A 21,767-nucleotide genomic window follows, 5' to 3' on the forward strand; every position below is an offset into this window, starting at 1 on the left:
AATATCTTTAAATGTTGGACATGTAATAAATATAGTCATTATGCATCTAAGTGTCCTAAAAGAGAAAGAAAGTATAAGGGAAGATTCAAATCTAGAAGACCTAGAAATTTTTTATATGCTAACAAAGAAGAAGAAGAAGAAGAAGAATCTAATCAAAATAAAAGTGAAGATGAATTAGAATTCATAGCTATAAAGGAGGATGATCTTGACAGAGAAATTAGAGAAGAAAGTGAACTAATTTCACAAGTTGAAAGGAAAGATTGGATCATTGATAGTGATTGTTCACACCATGTGACTGGTGATATCAGTAAATTTGTTAAATTCATAAGCCATGATGGAGGAATTGTTAGAGTAGGGAACAATGTAGCCTATCACATTACAGGAATTGGATCTATCACACTTTATGGTAAAACAAACATTGATGATGTTTACTTTGTTGATGGACTAAAACATAACTTGTTAAGTGTTGGACAGCTTATGGACAAGGGTTACCAATTACAATTTGGTAATGACACATGTACCATCAAGGACAAGGAAGGAAAATTTCTTGGTATTGGAAAAAGAATCAGAGGTAATGTATTTCAGTTGAACACCACCAAAATAACTTGTTTAGTAGCTAAAGTTGACAATAGTTGGTTATGGCATAGAAGATTTTGTCACATAAACTTTGATAACATTGTGAAAGCTAGCAATACATTCACTGTAAGAGATCTACCTAAGATCACTAAGCCCACTGACATTGTCTATAAGGAATTTATCTTGGCTAAGCAGAAGAAAGTCTCATTTCCTAGCAAGCAGCTTGGTACTACATAGAAGCTAGAATTGATCCATACAGATTTGAGTGGTCCTTCAAGAACAAGAGGATTTAATGAAGAAAGGTGTTTTATGATTTTTATGGATGATTTTACTAGAATGATGTGGGTAGCTTTTCTTAAAGAAAAATCAAAAGCATTTGAGAAATTAAAGATATTCAAGAATAGAGTAGAGAATGAAGAATGAATTTGGAGTTGAAATCAAAAGCTTAAGATCTGAAAGAGGAGGATAAATCACTTCTAGAGAATTCAATATCTACTATGAAGAGCATGGAATTAGGAGATAACTATCCTTACCCCATACACCCAAGTAGAATGTGATTGTTGAAAGAAGAAATAGATCAATTTTTGAAGTAGCAAGAGCTATGTTATTTGAGAATGATGTACCAAAGACTTTCTAAGAGAAGTAGTCAATACAATAGTATACACTCTAAACAAAGTACAGATCAGAAAAGGTATGGAGAAAACTCCTTATGAGTTATGGTTTGGATACTCACCATCAATCAAATATTTTAGACTATTTGGAAGCAAATGTTACATCAAAAGAGATGATGATGTCATTAAGTTTGATCCAAGAAGCAATGAAAATATGTTTCTTGACTATTCATTAAAAAGTAAAGCTTACGGATGTTTCAACTATAGAACAAAAACTATAGTAGAGTGCACAAATGTGAGAACGGATGAAAAAATTGGCACCAAAGAGAAAGTGATGGATTATAAATCTGATAGAGATGATTATTCTGGGATGACCAATAGATGTAATGAATTATTTATGACCCCTAAAATATTTGATTTTTCCTTTTGTGCGAAAATGGACCATCACCATGAGGTTACCCAAGTTTCCACTCCTCTAAAAGGTTGTATTTAGGATAGGAGCAAGTGGGAAGACTATAGGAGGCTTAGAGTCAAGTTTTGGAGTTATTGTTATTTTGGGTGGGTGATTTTAGAGGCTATTTAGAGTCCCTTTGTAGAGTTGAAGGTTGTTTACCCATTCTCTACATTTAGAGAAGTCAAGTTTAGAGTTTAGTGAAGGTAGGTTCTCCATTGCCATGGTTATGCTCTTTGTTCATTGCTTTTATGTGTTAAATTCTTGCATATTGTAGTAGGTGTGTGTTTGTATCATATGAGGGATGGGTATTGTGGATTTTATTTGTTTCTTTTCATGTTTCTTTTCCTTATTTTATTGGGAAAATTATGGAGTATTAGCATTATTCACCCTCGGATAGGGCAGAAGTGGCCATGTATAGGAGAAGGGCTTTAGTTGGACTCTAGGTTAGTGCAGAGTCTCTTCTCATGTTGAGAAGAGCAAGAAACTAAGGTGTTATGGGTCCTTCCTTGTCAATACAAATTAATGTTTGTTTTGGGGTAATAAAGAGAGAAATAAATGGAAGTTAAAGTGATTTGGTAGCCTTGGAAGAGGCATATAATTTGTGTTCGTGAATGACATCTCCTAGTTGGAAAAATCCACCTTATCCCTAGTCATAGGTTCATTATGAGACCTATTGTGCATACCTTGGACGAGAATTATATGTTGTGTTATGTCATTGTGTTGGTTTTTGAATGTCACACCGTCTGTTACTGGTTCTCCTAGCTCAAAGTGTGGCCTCACATTAAGACCTAGGTTGGGAGGTAAGATCTCCATGATTGTTCTTTGTGTTTTGTAGATTGCTTGGATAGATTCTTATGGTGGAGCAACCCATTTTTGGAGCCTTGGTAGTGTTCCTTCAATCTTGTTGGAGATTTCTCCATGTTTGCAATTCCTTGTTGAACCTTGTATTATTATGTTGGGGAAAAATATTTTTATCTCCATTATAATCTATGGTAGTGTAATTAATATTGTAGATTTCATTTTCTACAAAAGGGAATGTAATTGTTGTATGAACAAGGGTATTGATTTGTAAAGAATTTCGATTTGTTTCGCTTCGATTTCTTCTTTGAAGGTATTTGAATAGCTAAGTATCAAAGTTATTTTAGTTCATAATTTTGGATTTGATCATGAATGTAATTAGATTGATTATGATAGAGTCGTAATATTGCATGAAGAAATCAAGGTGAAATGTGGATAGACATCATTAAGCTCTTGATTAAAGTATAATGCTCAAATTGATATATTTTCACTCATAGTGGTATCTTAGATTCGTTAATAGAGATCATGGCAAATTTATGGTTAAAAGTAATCCAAGGTAGATCATTTGCATCTTATCTCACATTTAACCCCTAAAACTTTTTAGGTATGCACCCAATATTATTGCTTAATAAGTTGAAATTTAATCCATGTAACTTTTTATCATTTGGGAAATTTTAAAAAAAATCTCCAAATGAGGTCTCTGAAATTATATGGGAAGAATTAAATTCATCCCATACCAATTTCAAACTTTCAACAGTCAATTAAAAATAGGCTTATAATGCCCACTTGACTCATATCCTTTGCAAGTCAATTATTCTCTTAAAGCCTTTAAGGCAGCCCAATACAAAAAAATAAAAATAATTATTAGCCAATAGGCTTTTCTTGTGAGGTTGCTTCAACCGAAAATTGTCTTAGACCACCGTTAAACAACTTTCTAAAAAAAATTTTCAAGCGATTGATAAATATGTCTAATCTATATAGCAAAGATCAAACTGTACTGCCAGATGGAGCTTGATTGGATTGTGTTGCCTCTTGGAATTTGTATGTTGCCACCGAACCATATATCCTAGATGTAATTACTGCATAATGGCAGCAATTTATATAGATTCTCCCTATTAGCGAATTAATGAGTGCCTTCATGATTAATAAGTGTGTGATAAATTTTTAGTTTTCCAGTTATCAATGAAACTTCCAAGGCAGTAAATCGAAGTTCAGATTAGAGGTCACACAAGAGATTAGTGTGAAGTCTATGGTCTCTATGGCACCCATGGAAGATGTAACTCCAACAACTTTCAGTTTTGTAGCTACATGGATGGTGTCTTAGAGAAGCACACATGTGATTCACAACTAACAATGAATTTATCCACTCTAGTGTGACATTGCTTGAAGACCCAGCTTTGTCATACCCTACACCCACATACATGATCATTGTTTTTTAAGTTTATTGCCACTATTCTGGAATCTATTTTCATCTTTTTGGATGCACGCCAAGCTTTCGTAATGAGAGCACACTCGACATGTTTGCATGAAGTTGAAGGGGCCCTGATGAATGCAGCCATAAATCCCCATCACCGCTATTGGCGGATAGTTGGAGAGGCTCTTGCCAAAGTGGAAAAGAGGGAGGAGAATCTGTGAAAATTTTAACTATTGCAATCACTAATTATTAATCTCCTATCATAAACGATTATTAAACTGCTGAAAATAAATTGCCAGCTAATATCGAAAAATAACACAACTGCAACTTCACTTATAAAATACGGAAAGAAATGCGCAACACAATGAACATAATATTTTCGGACAAATTGTCCCTGGAAAAACCCCTAAGGGAAAATCAGTTCTACAAATGAGGAATTATATTAAACTTCAACAAATCAAGAGATACAAAATTCCTTGCCTCTCACTGGCAGAACTCCGACAACCTCCTATTTTCTCCCACTGATACTCTCCATTGCTATCCCCACACTAACACTGCGCCCTTGCTAACACTGCAAGACAATTTTCTATCACTGCAAAATGCTTCTCCAAAACTTGTCTCTCCAAATGACCCAATGACCCCTTTTTATACTACCCTATTGGAAAAACCAATGACCGAAATTAAATCAAACCAACGGCTAAGATTAAGACAACTCGACAGCCAATAATAGAATTGGTTGCAAGGTGTCCAAAAGGGAATCACTAAAATTAGTAAATAATTATCCTTGCAATAACCATTTACTAATTCTCAGCAAGTGGACAAATAGTTGTCCAAACTACCCATAACTAATGCTGCTATACATAGATAAGGACGAATAGCTGTCCAAGCTACCCATAAATACTACTGCTATTTCTGGGTTAGAAATAACAGCTGTCCAACTAACAATAATTAACAGAATCATCACTCCTACTAGCACACAATTGAGGATGCTTTGGAAAGAGGGGAGAAGGTTGAGGAAGAACACCATTAGCCTATCACAACTCTTGGCAGATACCAAATTCTCATGTGCAACATTAATTGAAAGCATTTGCAACTCAAATCTCTTGCCCTATTGTAGCACCCAATTCAACTTTAAAATTTGTTTTTCTATTTGTGGGTTCAAATCCCATAAACATCGATTCATTCACCTCAAATCTCATGCCATGTTGTATTACCAGATTTAGTTTCATTTTTGTTTTTTGGGTAGTTGGAATTTGACAACAGGTGCAGCCAGGCCAAATCCACAGGGGTCTTTCCACTGCGACGTCATATATGTGAGAAGAATAATCCAACTCCAAAACATAGTTCCTCTCATTGGTGGGAATCAGGGATATGTCGTCAATGGCATTTCATTTTTTTATTGTGACACTACTCTAAAATTGGTCGATTACTTTCAAATTACCAATATTTTCAACAAATCCAATTTCAGAAGTCATCAATTCTAGAAAGTGGATTCCCATCTTCACAGTTGCGTGGACTCATCTCACATATTCGTTGGCAAAATTTTCAAATTTAATAGAATCATTAAAGTCAACTTTACATTGAAGTCCTAACATATGAATCTAGATGCAATAAAAAGAAACATTTTTTCTAAATAAAAGATGCAAATCATTAATACTCAACAATAATGAACCCAACTGCAATCATAGTTAAAATAAAAACTATGCGGTCCTAGTGGTGTTCCCAATTGGCCTATAGGACAAGTTGCCCAATTTTTTCATCATTGGTGGTGTTCCCAATTGGCATACAGGACAGGTTGCCCCAGGCTAAAGGATTGTTTCCATTAATACTGTAGAGAAAGCATTTGTTCATATTGTGTTTTAGAATATAGAGATTGCTCGTCAAAGATGGCATGTAGATGGTTACTCTTTCTTCATTGTTGGGTGAGTAGAATAGCATTTCAATTATAATCCCCCAAGCTTGTTAACTAGGGGAAACAATCTTGTAGCTTCACACCTATAGCTTATATTGTATGTTGAAATTTTCCAAATTTTCACTTTTTGATTTTTTTTAATATACAAATCTCTTTGTAGAACTTGTAGAGTTCAAGATGGTTAAAAGTGGCATTTCAAAACATTTTTCCAAAACTCGCCACTAATACCCCCAATAGTCACTTACCCCAGAAATAGTACTTTTTGCACAAATGGACTAATCAACAACTAATAAAACTAAAAATTGATCAACTATTAGTACATGTGTGATTGGGTTTTAGTACACTTGCCATAAATTTTTTAGGCTTTTTATGAGCATTAATTAGGGGGGAAAGGTAGCAATGGAAGTGGTAGTAATACAAACATTGGCTGCAACTGGCTCATTTCGCTTGCATCTTTGATGGACTCTGTTTTATCATCTAATTAAATGAAAGAGAATAAAGTTGTGATTGTGAAAAAAAATATAATAAGAAAGATAAACATTATGAGATCATAATATTGACACACATATAGCTTACTAAGCAATACACAAGTCTTTTCAAGCACATTGAACCCATTCTTTTGCTTCCCACTCCCTACTTTTTTAACTTGGTTCGAGCTTCCATGATTAATTAAGAAAACTATTAAAATAACAACTAAAATAGTTGATTGATTGTAACTCTATGACTATAATTATATTCACTAGGAAGTAATACTATAAAGTTGTAGTATCATTGATTATTTTAATTCAATAAAGTATAATGGTGTTTGAGTGAGAATGTTTTTCTGTGACGCGTCAAAGAACCTTAATGGAATGTCATATGCAATATTGAAAATAATGTGGGTACACTTTGAATTTCTTAATATTAAATAATTATTAAAGTAAAGTTGAAAAACCGTTGTCATTTTGTCATAACAATTATTAAAGTAAATATGAAAAATCATTGTCATTTTATCATTTTATTAGTTTACATATTTAATAAAATACATGTGCAATAAGACTTTAAGTTATCTTTATATTATTTAATTCAATATAAATAGACATTCATTGTAGTTTGGTTGATAGGAGAGCAAAACTTTGTTGCTTGTATATAAAATGGTAATTTCTATTTATGAGTTCTAAAAAAAAAATACAAAAGAAAGACAGTGAGAATAGATTTATTATTGGAGGTATAATATGTAGGTTTTCTTATCTATAATATGTACAAACTTATACTAAATATATAAATAAGTTGTCAATGTAAGTTGATGATGTTAATTCTATAGCATTTATTGGAGATGTGAATGTTGTGAAACTAATGTAACTTTAGTTCATCCAAAATATATGCTATTATGACAACTTCTGCAATGCTACATGTAATAGACCATCACTTTATACACTTCCTCTTATAATATAAATCTTCATTTATTTTTTTCAAATAGAATAGAACACCTATGGGCTATCCCTTGCAGCTCATTTGGGTGCAAGTGCTAGTAATTATTAGCCAATAGACTTCCCTTCTAGAATTGACTCCTACCGGAAGTTGTCTTACACCAGGAAGCAATTTGGATAAAAAAAAATTCTAACAATTTTTTTCTGACTATTTCATATGGTGTGCCAAATGCTAGAATGATCTTTCCCATCCACACGTGTCTGAAAAAAATGTGGTGTGCATTAGGCAATGGCTAAAGGGTAAACTATTTTGTTTGCCCTGCTACATATGCATAGGCCGTCAACTGTCCTTCATTGATGGTACAATCAGGCAGCTACCATGCAAAATTGTTGCCAGTAACAAAGGATATTAATATTATACTTAGTTTTTTTAAACCAAATCTTTTATACTTTGTTTTTTTAACCAAATCCATTGTTATATTTTAAATGTTTAGTTTAATATGTAAAATTTATTATATTTAATATGTTTAGTTTTACTATACATATGGGAAATTTTTTAAAATAAATTAAACTATAATTTTTTAAAATATTATATGATTTAATTGGATGCAAATGGTAAGTTAATATTATTATATGTTATTTTAGATATCTTATGATTTAAACTTTATGTTTAAACCTTATGATTTAAATTTTATTCAAGTTTAAATCATAAAATATCTAAAAACTTGAATAAAATTTAAATCATAAGGTTCAAATCATAAGATATCTAAAATAACATATAATAATATTAACTTACCATTTGCATCCAATTAAATCATATAATATTTTAAAAAATTATAGTTTACTTTATTTTGAAAAATTTCCCATATGTATTGTAAAACTAAACATATTAAATATAATAACTTTTTTATCATTTAAATTAAACATTTAAAATATAACAAAAGATTTGGTTAAAAAAAACAAAGTATAAAAGATTTGGTTAAAAAAACTAAGTATAATATTAATATCCTTTGTCACTAGCAGCAATTTTGCATGGTAGCTGCCTGACTGTACCATCAACAAAGGACAGTTGATGGCCTACGCATAGGTGGTAGGGAAAACAAAATAGTTTGGCACTTGCTAAATAGCTGAATATTTGTACCCGGCTAGCCAGTGGAATATTTGCACCCGGCTAGCCAGTGCCTTTTCAAACCCGTTATGTTTCCCTCGACGACATCCAATGTGGTTCCTGTCAGTCATGTCAGGGTGTCGTAAGTCAATTACCTCCCGTACCAACCATGCCAAAAGCCCGTTGTCCGTTGTCTTTATGAATACATAGCTGCTCTACATTTTTCTTGTTCAAAGATGTTTTTTTTGTATTTAAGGAAGATTTTAATTGTATTGATTTGTTTATCATCCTTGTTTTTCATTTAGGCTATTTACTCAGTTTCTCAATTTTAGAGAATAGATTTATATGCTTGTTCTTACCAAATTTGATTTTAGAGTTTTTGTTGTCTATGTACATGTAGTTCAAATATTTTTGGGATAGTGTTGATGGAAGTGACAGATAGATAAATAGATAAATGTTGTTGTTTCAAAGACTTATTTTATTTATGGTAAATATCATTTTTGAATGAGTAGACAATATTTCCCACTCTTGATACTAGGGAACCCACATCACATTAGTATTTTAACTTTTAATAAGACAAAGCAAGTCTATTAAGCTTGAACAATACTCAAAGTTATTTATTTGTCCTCAATGTGAGAATTACGAAAAAAATGATTTAAGTTCATTTTAAAATCTGTTTTATAATTAAAAAATAGGTGGTCTTATAACAATAGATCATAGAGTATAATTTAAAATATTAATGATATTGTATTTATAAACATATGAGTTAGAATACAAAACAATAACTAACATAAATTTAAGTTTTATATAAGAAAACAAAGGCAATACACATTGTTTTAAGGAAAATAAAAATATATTATCAAACAAAAGAAATAAAATATTAATTTTGAAAAGAAATCTTTTCTGGATGTGAATAAGAAACTCTATTTAGAAACTCAAACCTCTCTTTTTATTTTAATACACAATCATAAAAAAGATAATTGTAATCAATTTTTACTTTCATTGAATATTGTACAACTTTATTCTCTTATTCTAGGTGTTACTAGTAATAAATCATAATAATAATTTTTTTCTTGCTCCAAAATTGGAGGGATGATTTTTTTTAAATTTAAAAAGTTTATATTTTTTATTTTTTTAATCAAAAGTTTATTAAAAATATTTGGAAAGATCATTTGTCTTCCATTGTCTAAAAAGAATAATTGTATTAGTATGAACAATACAATCTAAAAATCCAGATATAATATAGACATTTTGGAAAGGACATTAATTAAAATCTCAACTAAAGTAATATAGTGCAACTACAATTATAAATAATTTGAGTGTCATCTCACTCATTTTTTTTTTTAAATCATTTTATTAGCTTTTCACTTTTATTAAAAAAGTGTTAAAATTTTGAAGAAATTAGACAAATAAACTAAACCAAACACTTGAAATAAGCGAATGTCAAGCCCAAAGTTGGATTTGAGTTTTCTAAGTGGATTGTGTTAATAGTTGGAAGATTGATCTTATGCTTGACAAAATGGTGCATACATGTAAGTGTTAAATAGATGCGTGGGGGACAGGTGCGTAATAAATCAGATCTCTTATCAACTATATTTTTAAATATGTGTAGGCATTTGGAAGTCAGTTGTGGTCAAGAAAAGTTATTTCTCCATATTGGATGCCCTAGATTAGGTAAGTAGGTTTCTTCTTCAATCTTTAAGTTACACTAAGTTGAATATTGATATTATCAATTTAATTTATAAAAATAACATTATGATTTAATATTTAGATATTAATTATATATCTTAAAACCATTTAAATAATTTATTTCAATCAACTAAATAATTTGACTCTTGGATATTTTAATTTGAAGAATTAAATTATATTAAATTTTATATACTAATTATGATTAATGTATATGTTTATGTATGTGTGTTTATATATATATACATATACATTTGAAAAAAAATGATGAAGCATTCAATAATTTAGTTGTTTTTTTAGTATACTTTACAAAATGTGTTATTTTAAAAAAGTTTAAATTTAATGCACATATACATTTATTGTACTAGGAGTCACTCCTACTTAAATAATTTTTAATTTAATTGTATTTTTGTGTTTGCCATGTTAGATTACAATCTCTCTACTTTAAGGAAAATTGTGACATTATCCTTTCAACCATAGGTTTTTTAATTGTGTCGCTTCTTTTATTCCATGAATATATAATGATAATTATTCTTCTATGATCTATATAATGATAACTCAAATGAAAGAGCTAAGGACTAGGAAACTTTTCAATTCCTCTCTATAAGATCTAGAAAACAACAGAAAAAGAAGTTCATCAATCGATCAGGCATAAGAATACAACATGAAAGAGATGTTATCATACATAAAGGTAAGTACATTTATTCAAAAGTATTTTAGTAACTTATATAATAATAAATCTATATACATTTATCATATATATATATATATATATATATATATATATATATATATATATATATATATATATATATATATATATATATATATATATATATATATATATATATATATATATATATATATATATATATATATATATATATATATATATATATATATATGATAAACCTATGTCATTTTGTAAGTTTACATGATTAAGAAAGTAATAGACGATATTGATTTCCTTTCTCCATTGATTTGAACCAAATAGTTACAGGTGAAATACAAGTTACATATGGCAATTATTTTTAATGATCATTATGTTTCTTCAAAACTAAATTAATTAATTTTATTCAATTACAGATGATGTCACTCCATTGGTTAATGAAAGTGATGAAGTCAGAGTGAGTTTTTGTCATGAAAATGAAATCCAAACTAGAAATGGTAATGAAATTACAAAATAACAATAAATAAATTTTGATTCTTTTGTTTGTATATTGATTTTATATGATTCAATGTATAAAATATGCAATCATGTTGCAATGTTAGATGGTGGACAAAAAAATTCAAGAAGATATCCTATCCAAGACAATAGCAATGGATGCAATGCAAGTTATAAATGGTAAATCCATTTTTGTAAATTTTGTGCCTTTAATGCAAAAGTTAAGTTTTGAGCCTTTGTATGTGAATTTTGTTGCAGATTTAAATGATCAATACAACAACCAAGACCATGTGTTACCCTTTTATCTTGATCTTAACCAAGCAACAACAATAAGAGACACAATGCAAAGTGGAGATGGTAAGGAAGTTGTGTATTCAAATTTAATCAATTTCACCATTAGTTTAGAGATCAATTTTATAACTAACTCAATTTATTTGCAAGTGTTGATGATATTTATATGGAGGATCATGACCAACATATATTTGGATAATCACATGTTGATGATATTTATATAAAAGATCATGTTAAGACTTTTTTTTCTATTAGATATAAGAGTATCAAGAAATACAAAGCAACCAAAGTAGCACCACGAAAATCAACAAGGAGGCCAAGCCTCACTAAGGAAGAAGAGAATCAGCTAAACAACATAACAAAAAGAGGAGAAGAAGGACTATCTAACTAAGAACATCATAGTACTTGACCACCCAAGTAGTCCAACCTAAGGGACCCTCCATCTAAATGACGCTTGTACGTTCTTGAATCTGCATCAGCATGGATAAATCTTTTTTCCTAGTATTCACTTTCTTACTGATTTCTCTGGCCAGCTTAATGCAAGCATGCTCAAAAGCCTGCAGATCATCCAGGGTTCTATGCCATTGGTATCCATGCTTTAACTTATAGTAGAAAAAAGCAGCATGCCCATCATGAAGGAACCTTCTCGTCTTTTCCCGCTCGATCAGCATAGTAGCCTACACTTGCAAAGAAATTTTAAAACAAGTGAGTTTTCAAAAAAAAATCAGTAAGATCCCTCAGCTTACCTTGGTACCTTTCCTCGTTCCTATACTTCCAAATTTGCCATAGAATGTTAAGTGACAATATATTCCAAAATAAATTGGTATCTTTAGGAAGACCATTAATATGACCAATGATAATATCAAGAATATTAACATCAATAGGATAAACAATGCCAAACATTCTCCATATTTTTTTAACAAAAGTACAATCTAAAAGAATATGTCTACCAGTTTCAGGAACTCTACATAAATTACAAATATTAGAATTAGATAAATCTCTCTTAATAGGCAGTTTGTCCAACATGACTAACCATTTGAAGCATCTAATTTTAGGCTCAACAGAATTCTTCCACAAGATATCAAAGTATTTTTTCCAAACATTAGCATCGTAAGAAGAGTACCAAACAACATTAACATGATCAATAATATATGTATTACAATCAAGGATTCTATATATATTCTTGTCCTTAAGTAGATTCGTGACAACTCCACCAGGCCAATTACATTTAAGGTGCCTTTGAGAATCAACATGGCATAAAGTGGGAAGAACATTAACAACTTGCACAATCATGTTATAAGTTCTTTTATGGGAATCAGGGATATCATATTTATTTCTAAGCTTATCCCAAGGAGAGATTTGGTTTTTCTCAAAGAGATCTATGAACTGTTTAATACCTTTTTTAGCCCACAATCTGGCAGAACACCCTTGAGCAAGGGCCAAAGGTTTACCATCTAGGTGAAGATTCCCCCAATTGGATCTTTCACCATGGATTTGATTATTACAATGAAAATCCTTGTTAGTAATGTATTTCCTAACATGGTCCCAAGCCTTCCAAATAGATCTGAAAATCATAGAACCTTGGACAATGATAGGAAAATTACCAATAATGAGGTCACAAAAGGGGAGATTAGTCCAAGATTTGGCTTTCTTAGGCACACCCCTCTCAATGTTGTTTCTAACCAACACTTTCCAAGGACAGTCACCCTCCATAGATTGAAAAATCCATTTGGCAGACAGGGCAATACCCTGAATTCTTAAATCCTTTAGCCTCTCATTTTAACAATGATTTCTAGCTTCTATTCCACATTTTAATTTCAAATATATCATTAGAGATAGATTATCTTCAATTTTATATGCATCAAAGTCATTCTCCATCTTTGGCACTCATGGTTTTTTTCATATTCTTTCATCATTTTCTTGCTTATGGAATATTTTTTCGATACCCAATCTTTCTAAATCTTTCATAAGTTAATTTCAATTTAAATAAATATCTAACTTTTAATTTCAAGTAAAATTTTATCACCATTTTTCTTTTTATTGTAAATCTAAATTGACTAAAATTATAAAATAAAGTAAATGTATATTATATTATTATGTTACAAATATAAATAAAAAATTAAACTAAATTATAATTAATAAAGAGAAATCAATCAATTATCTAAGTGTCTACTATGAAAGTCTCATTTATAAGTGTCTACTATGAAAGTCTTATTTGTATCTTATAAATATGGGATAGCTTAAGGACAATAAGGGTGGAACGAGTTACATAAATCTCCATTCAATATAGGACATAAATCTCCATGGGATAGTTTACCCGATTCAAATGTTTGAAAATACCAAGAACTATTTTCGATGACTTGTCCCTACGCTCATCTAATCTTTGATAAGATCAGACACGATAATTTGTGGCCAACATATTCATCGGCTTTCTCATTTAATTTTGGGCTCTACTGCATGTGCAATCGAATCAATTGGGCGATGGTGATTTATTTGAAGCCAAACTAAAACATAAAGGCCACTTGCTGCAAATAGGTACCAATAAAAATAAATTGCAGAATGGGGAAGACAGAACAGCACTGGCTAAATAGCCACGAAAATGCACCCGGCTGTTAGTCAGTGCCATTTACACCATCAATGTACTTTCTATCAATTGTCTGAATCGTACACTGATAGTGTCGGGCTTTGGCTTTGGAAACGTACGCAATGCATTCGTTTTTTTTTAAACAAAGAAAAACAAGGAATATGTACATTGTAATTTTTTTAATTATATAAAATTAATGATTTTTTTTAAAGTAAAAAATAAAATAAGTTTATTATAAATTTATTATAAATGATTTCAAATATGTATTATATTTTTTCAAATATTTATTATAAATTAATTTAAATATTAATTTATATTTAATTTATGTTTATATTTATATTTACTAATAATTTAAATAAATATCTTTTTAGTTTTTCTTAAAAATAAACTTATTTTATTTTTTACTTTTAAAAAATTCATTAATTTTATATAAGTTAAAAAATTACAATGTACATAGTCCTTCTTTTTCTTTGTTTTAAAAAAAAAAATGAATGCATTGCGTATGTTTCCAAAGCCAAAGCCGACACTGTCATCGTAAGATTTAGACAATTGATGGAAAGTACATTGATGATGTAAACGGCATTGGCTAACAGCCGGGTGCATTTTCGTGGCTATTTAGCCAGTACCAGACACTGATTAGCCGGATGCAAATATTCGACAATTTAGCCAGTGGCAAATGATTTAGCCGTTGCCTGTGGGGTACCTGCGCATTACTTTCTCCACTAAGCTGACAACCCACTGAGCACTCAGACCATTATGTACCAGCGACCGTCCACCATCCAACCCACTCAGTTGTCCACTTTAGTTTTGCGTATTCAGCCATCAAATCTTTCGGTAATTCATGCTTTAAGGAGCTGGCTGCCTTTTTGGAAAATTCAATCTACCAAATTTTCAGACGATTCGTAATATGGAGGGTACCACCTCTTCGCAACAAAGGATCCCCGTGTTTTTGAGTCGCCTGAGGATTTTCTGCCCTGCTGGTTCATGGGCGAACATGAATCAACATATGTTGCCTCATGTTCTCTGGTCCAATGGCCCTGCAACGGAGAGTCCCTCTGTTAATAATAAGCAGTGTGCAGGGAAGGATTTTGTTGTCATAATTACCCATTTCCTTATTGCAAAGATGTCTTTTCATTACCCTTGGTTTGATATGGAGGTGTCTGTCAGTGCAATTGGGTCTGCTGTGTCTTTTACTTCTCTAAGGAAGGCCGTCTCTTCAAATTGGGATTTGAATGATCTATTATACAAACCTGGGTTTTATGTATTGTGGTTAGAGGGTGTTAAAGTGAATCATGAACAACTTCCCTGCTGGAAAAGTGAACTTTTTTCCAATCTTTCAGTACTTATACCTAAAGCTCATTGAAGACAAGTTGAATGCTCGTATGATCTATTCTAAGTGAGTTGTGGGCAAATTTGATTTCTTTCTTTCTATTTGTGTATACGCAGCATTTCTCTACAGTGGGTTCATATTTCTGCTTTAGAGAGCTTATTTTGAAATGGAATGATGTATGATTGGATATTTGCAGGGTGTTTGGATTACTGACATTTTTGACCTCATTGCCAGGTTTGCAGCCTCACAGATAATGACCAATTTTGTATTCGAGCGAGTGGGAGATTGATGGCCTTTGTCTATGCCTCTATTTTATAACACTGTTTTTGGTGTAGGAGGTGTAAAATCAAACATCTCAGGGTTTGGGTCAGACCCATTTGACAATTAGGATCCAAAGGAGCAGCGAAAAAGGATCTATTTCTTCAACTGATTCTATTTTTGCATCAGCATTGACTCTATGTTTGCAGTCCCCGTGTTAGTGTACATACATGAAAATATAGAAAGGGGATGTGGATATGGAATCTCAGCCAGGAGTATGATTTTGGCAGTGGCAATATTGCTTGGGAACTCATATATATATATATATATATATATATATATATATATATATATATATATATATATATATATATATATATATATATAAAGATTCAGGAAAGCTGCATTTTCCCTCTTAGACAAAAAACCCAAGTCCTTGTTGCAGCATGGAGAAATAGGAGAAAGAGTTAGCCTCCTGCACCAAGTCTCCTCAACCAGGATGAAAATATAAAAATAGCAACAACATGGATCCTGTCCAAATAAGACTTCTTCACGCCAATCAATGCCTATGAGTGAATTCATTCAGCATTCAATAGAACTATTGGATATATATATAGTAGTTACATTTGTTTTTGGCATTTCCGATGTCAAAAGTCATAATTTTCTCCACATACGGCAATTTGTGTTCAAATTCTCTGGGTTTAACTATATGGGTTATGTGTTAATATTCAATAAATTATTATTCAGACGTGTTCTACTTGTGATGGTCATTTGGCAACATTGTATAAGAATCAGCTTCAAGAGATTGCTCAAAGGAGCTACTTTAATCTGCCGCGCCATCCTATCCTTGTATCAGAGAGGGACCTGACCATTAACCCAGGTTCAAAGCCACTGTTAACTTCAGTGGAGAATTCTTTGAGAGCCCAAATTATTGCAGCACTTTTAGGCAGGCTGAGCAGACAGCTACAGAGGTGGCTGTTAGTACTCTCTCGAAAAGAGGTCCTTCGAAGTCTTTGGCTCAAAGAATCCTGCTATAGAAATTAATTATTGTGAAGTGCATTCACCATTTTTTTTTGAAATAAGCTACAACACAATTCAGGTCTATCCAGCCTTATGATTAAAGAAATCCACAAAATGTATTTGTTTCTGCATGGATTTATAATTGAGATCTTAAGATGTGGGTTGAATAGGATGAGACTGGTGTTTAAAAGAATTTACTTCAAGAAATAGCTCAGTGAGCCAGAGCACCTCTGCCAGTGTACACAATAGTGATTTCTGGATTAGACCATCTTCCCATTTTCACTTGCATTGTCGAGTCAGCATGTATAAATTTCATAAGGACAGAAACAAGCTGAGAAAAAAATATTGCAATTGCTTTCTAGTCAAGCCTAAGACAATGTAAAGATTCTCACATTTACCTTTTAGTGTATATAATAAACAAGAATTGAATCCTTATGCACAAGACATTACTTGATGTGGTTGATTGAAATCTTTGAAGGTTTTCTGACCATTATGATTTGCATTTCAGTGCCACATCAAAGTGGATTTTCGTCCGCTAAGGGAGACAGTAATGAAGAGGAGCAAATTACCATTGCCAGATCCCTTTCGAGCCACAGACACAGAAAGTTAACTATTCTAAGAAACTGAAACAATACCACCTGTGAGCTAGGAGACAAATGTTGGCTCAATGTGGAAGTTATTATTTTGAACAACAATCTTTTGGAGGAGGAGAAGGATCCCAATGGGTTTCTCCTGAAATGTCCATACATGGCTCTTCCAGGTTCAGTTCAAATCATAATCTGCATCTAACCCCGTCATCATCCTCTATATCTAAGATTTTTCCATTTATTAGATCAGTCTGTCCTTAGAGGAATAGATCTAGGTTTCTTCATGATTTATCATCTGCATCCTCCATGTCAAGGGAAGCTATAGCAGCAAATAGAGCCACCATGACTGCACGTGGCAATAACTCTCGAAATGAGGCACTAGCATTGGCTTTAACAAGAGAATCTATTGTAGCTAACAGGAGTTAGGACTAGCTCCAATATCATAACTATTCAAAGACACACATCACAGCAGGCTTCACTTACACTTGAAGAACATGAAAGAGATGAAGATGAATGGCTTAGAAGAGATTTCACAAGGGAGAGAAAAACTTCCATGTTGGGCATTTTCAATTTGACAGAATGGGCCTTTGCATTTGCATCTACCAATTCATTGCCCTAGGCTAGTTCTGCACAATCATGGAACTTCAACAGGAAGCAACAACAACACCACCACCAGCCAAAAAACATTCCCCAATCTATTTCATCATTTGCAGGATTGGGTTGTCGAGCGATTCCGTCATCCATGGCTGCTCCACCAGTGAGAATCAATACCAGTGTGCCCTGAACCTCCTCATCGAAGGTCTTATTCAGAGTTTTTTAACCAATGATGCCACTTTGTTGCCTCCAACAATGCATGCTGCTTCGGCAATCCGAATTCGATAAGTAATTCCAGCTTTCATTGCTCTACCTCCTACAAGGCATTCCACAATTCCATGCTTCAAATTCATTCACCACTCGGTGGCTGTCCAGAATTCCATGCTTCAAATTCAGTTACACATTACTTCAACTAAGTTGGAAATGGCTAAAAATTAATTCGGCGTACCCTATGGCACCCTAAGGTGCGATTGCTAGTTTATAGTATAATTCAGTTACACATCACTTCAACTAAGTTGGAAATGGCTAAAAATTAATTCGGCGTACCTTATGACACTCTAAGGTGCGATTGCTAGTTTATTGTATATAAATTTTGTATAAGATAGAGCTTGTTTAATAGATTATGGGTTTTGTCATTGCAGGGAAATAGATCCTAGTTCTTCTGATAGCATCATTGTATGTTCTGAGGACTCTAGATTATCGTCACAATGTCCCGATTGATGTAGGTATTGGGCATCATGTGGAGGTAATTAAAGTAGCCCATTTTAACAATATTCATTCCGAGAGATGTAATCTTTACATTAGTTTGTTAGAAATTAAATTTTGCACATCATTATGCTTTTGATTCCTAGCACATTCATACAAATAATATTTGTTTATAGGTTAATCATATTATTTATACCATTTTTGCATAGTAATGCAATTATATTCAACAAAGGTAGTTTATATAGTTTTATGTATCATCTATAGCCCAAAAAATCAGACTCAAACTCGGACTATATTGTTGCATGATTTTTTCCCTCAAATTTTTTCATATGCTTCTGCATTACACATTAGATAAAAATACATGGATCCATATTTCTTAATAATATTGATATACTAGACTCTGTTAAAGTCTTAAATCCTTTGTTCCACTAGTTAAAGTCAATATGAGGGGATATGTAGAGATAATTATTTCAAACTCGTTATTGAGTTATATTTGATGATTGCATTTTCTGGCATAGGTAATGCAGACCTAACTGCTATCCATATGAATTTTTTTTCATTTTTACATCTATTTAAAGTTTTGTTGAGATCTTGGGCTGTCCTCTCTCCAATTTAAAACATGGATCATTTGATATTTCTCTACATGATAGTTTATTTCAACATTGAAATATTAATTGTTATCTAAACTACTATACATGTTGAACATTTAAAAAAGCCTACCCTTCCCAACAACAATTAAAGTTATTGATATTAATTAGTGTTTATAGAATTAGCCTTTGCAATTCCTATATTTATTCTTTTTGGATTGTGAAATATAATGCTTTTAGATTTTTGGTTAGTCTGGCAGGTTATGCACTCAATAGGTTTTCTTGGTCCAGCCTTTTTCTTAACAAGATTGAACCATGTCAAGTCACTAGTAATGTCAATCTTGTGTATGACATGCAGTCAAGAATGTACTAACCATAGAGTAAAATTGCAGTTGCAGAACTACAAATATTTTGTTTTCTTCACATCGTTTAATATAAGTTGTCAATTTACAATGCATCGACATCCTTGAATGGAATTGAGGATCTCACTTAGGGTTCATTGCTTCATAAAATAGTGATTTCTAAAAGAAATTATGTTGGGGCTCATGGGTACAATATGCTTTAGGAGGGCTCTGATAACAATATAGGTTTATATTTTGTAGAAATAGAAGACAATTTAGCGACCCAATTTTCAACATAAGAGCAAAGGGTGAATATAAATATGAAATTATTTTCCATTGTAGAGGTAGATAATGGATGGAATTTGGTGTCACCTATAGGTGATGAATATACTACATAGATGTAGCCCATAAATGATTGTATGCAGTCATAAATGATTATATTACCCATCAGAAGGGTAGTGATTAATCCACATCTGGTCTAGTGTCAAGAGTTGTAAATAGGTTGGGGTCCATTCCGACACTTCTAACATCGGTTGTTGAATATCCTTCCAAAAATAGTTCATTGAGTAAATAGTGAAGCTTTAGTTTAGTACATGTTAAAGCTATAAATTCTCATGTTACTACATTAACAGTTACTTGTACATACCCAAAGAGTATAGAAACCAAGGGAGAGAGTGCAAACAATGATTTACTTTATAATTGTTCTTCTGATGTAGCCTATGAAATCATGCAAGGTTCATTTATAACCACAATACAAACTAGGTAATGTATGCTTGCTCAAGTCTGAGGTTAAAAATAGGTTTACAAATTAAGTTTTGGAAAGGTGTTATGCCCTTTAAGATTCTAGTGCTCATTACAAATGACATAGCCACTGTGAATGATGGTTGATGTATTTTTGGCCATGCTATAGCTTTCTCTTTCTCTATTATATATTTATCAAGGCTAATTCCCCTTTTATTTTTCTTATTTGTAGTCTCGGCCCTTAAAGCCAGGATTTTATGACATTAAAAAAATACAATATACCAACAACACACTCTAATTTTAAATGGACCATATTACACTGAACATGGAGATTGAGTAAGATTTATTAAAAAAGAGATGACCTAACATCTAAGATTACATACTAAAACAGAGTCACACTATATAATCCTTCAAGTTCACCCATTCATATTTGATGACATGGAGAGTGATTAAAATTACTAAAATAGAGTATAATTTAATCCTCCCATTTAAAGACTTGTACACCATGCATGAACTTTGAAAGGTAAAATTCATATTACATATGCCTAGGTGTCATCTTGGTGATGCCATGTCTCTAGTATTCAGAAACATCCCCATTAGATTAGTCATTATTGTTGCATCCGTCTTTATAATCTTCTATGAACACTATAACAATTATACCAGAACAATCTAGTGCACCAATATATCCAAAACAAACCCACCCAAGCACTATAACACCATGAGAGAAATTTTGAAGACATGCAACTAGAGCGAGAGTAGCAAGGCTTGTAGCTACCAGAGAATTAGATAGAGGGAACTATTAAATTATTATTTTTGAACAATCTGATAATGTGGGTGGCACCTAGATGTATAACCCAAATTTGGAATCTGATCCACTAAGCCTCAATCTCATTTCTATGGTGGTAAAAAGTAGCATGTACTTATCCCTCTGCACAAATATGCCACGTGAAAATAGAATCCCAATCTCTCCATTACCCACCAATAAAATTATTCAAAATTGACCATTTCCAACACACACATTTGGATTCCACATTACCCTTGAAGAACAAATTTTCATTCTCTCCATTACCTTTGAACCAAATATTTAAAACTATCTATTTACCAACACCATTGACAAAACCTTTATATTGATTATGCACTATCCATGAAGATCATATTCTTTTTCTTTGTGGGTAGCTATTTTTTCTCAATTTTGGGAAGTTGTAAAGGTATTCTATCTTCTCTAATTTTTGAAATTTTCTTACTTATTTATAACTGATGTTTTTCCACATAAGATATATCAACAAATTTAAACTTTTAATATATTTTTCCCAAATTCATTTGACTTTTGTAATGGCATCTTTTTTTATCATGTGGTAGATTGTACTTTGTACTATACTTGAATGGAATATGATTTATAGGTTTTGGAGATTGTGATTGATTTTTTTTTGTGCAAAAGGTGCTAATATTGTCTATATTTTTATTCCTCTAAATGTTTCACTATTGAGGAACAAAACATAGAATTAGTTTCTAAATTTTCTAGTCAGACAATGAGAGTTTCATTTAATTGCTTAATATATTTCTTTTATTGTGGTTAAAAAATAGTTTATGGGGATT

The 21,767-nt window shown here is 31.9% G+C and overlaps 1 protein-coding gene across 1 annotated transcript; it reads left to right on the plus strand.

Moving 5' to 3' along the window:
* Window positions 1-14,794: 14,794 nt before the first annotated feature.
* LOC149536086 (allene oxide synthase, chloroplastic-like) lies at window positions 14,795-15,900 on the plus strand. Its single transcript, XM_089806525.1, has 2 exons — window positions 14,795-15,404; window positions 15,573-15,900. Exon 1 carries the CDS (start codon window positions 14,916-14,918, stop codon window positions 15,369-15,371), a length of 456 nt encoding a protein of 151 aa, XP_089662651.1. The 5' UTR covers window positions 14,795-14,915; the 3' UTR covers window positions 15,372-15,404; window positions 15,573-15,900.
* The last annotated feature ends 5,867 nt before the right edge of the window (window positions 15,901-21,767 follow it).

This window comes from Cupressus sempervirens, chromosome 10 (genome assembly GCF_028749045.1).
Source record: "Cupressus sempervirens isolate cs-2001-9-10 chromosome 10, ASM2874904v1, whole genome shotgun sequence".
In the NCBI taxonomy this organism is placed as follows: Eukaryota; Viridiplantae; Streptophyta; class Pinopsida; order Cupressales; family Cupressaceae; genus Cupressus; species Cupressus sempervirens.

Bases quoted from the DNA above. Each gene is read 5' to 3' on its own strand.
- LOC149536086 (XM_089806525.1), top strand. From the start codon at position 14,916: ATGGAGGGTACCACCTCTTCGCAACAAAGGATCCCCGTGTTTTTGAGT.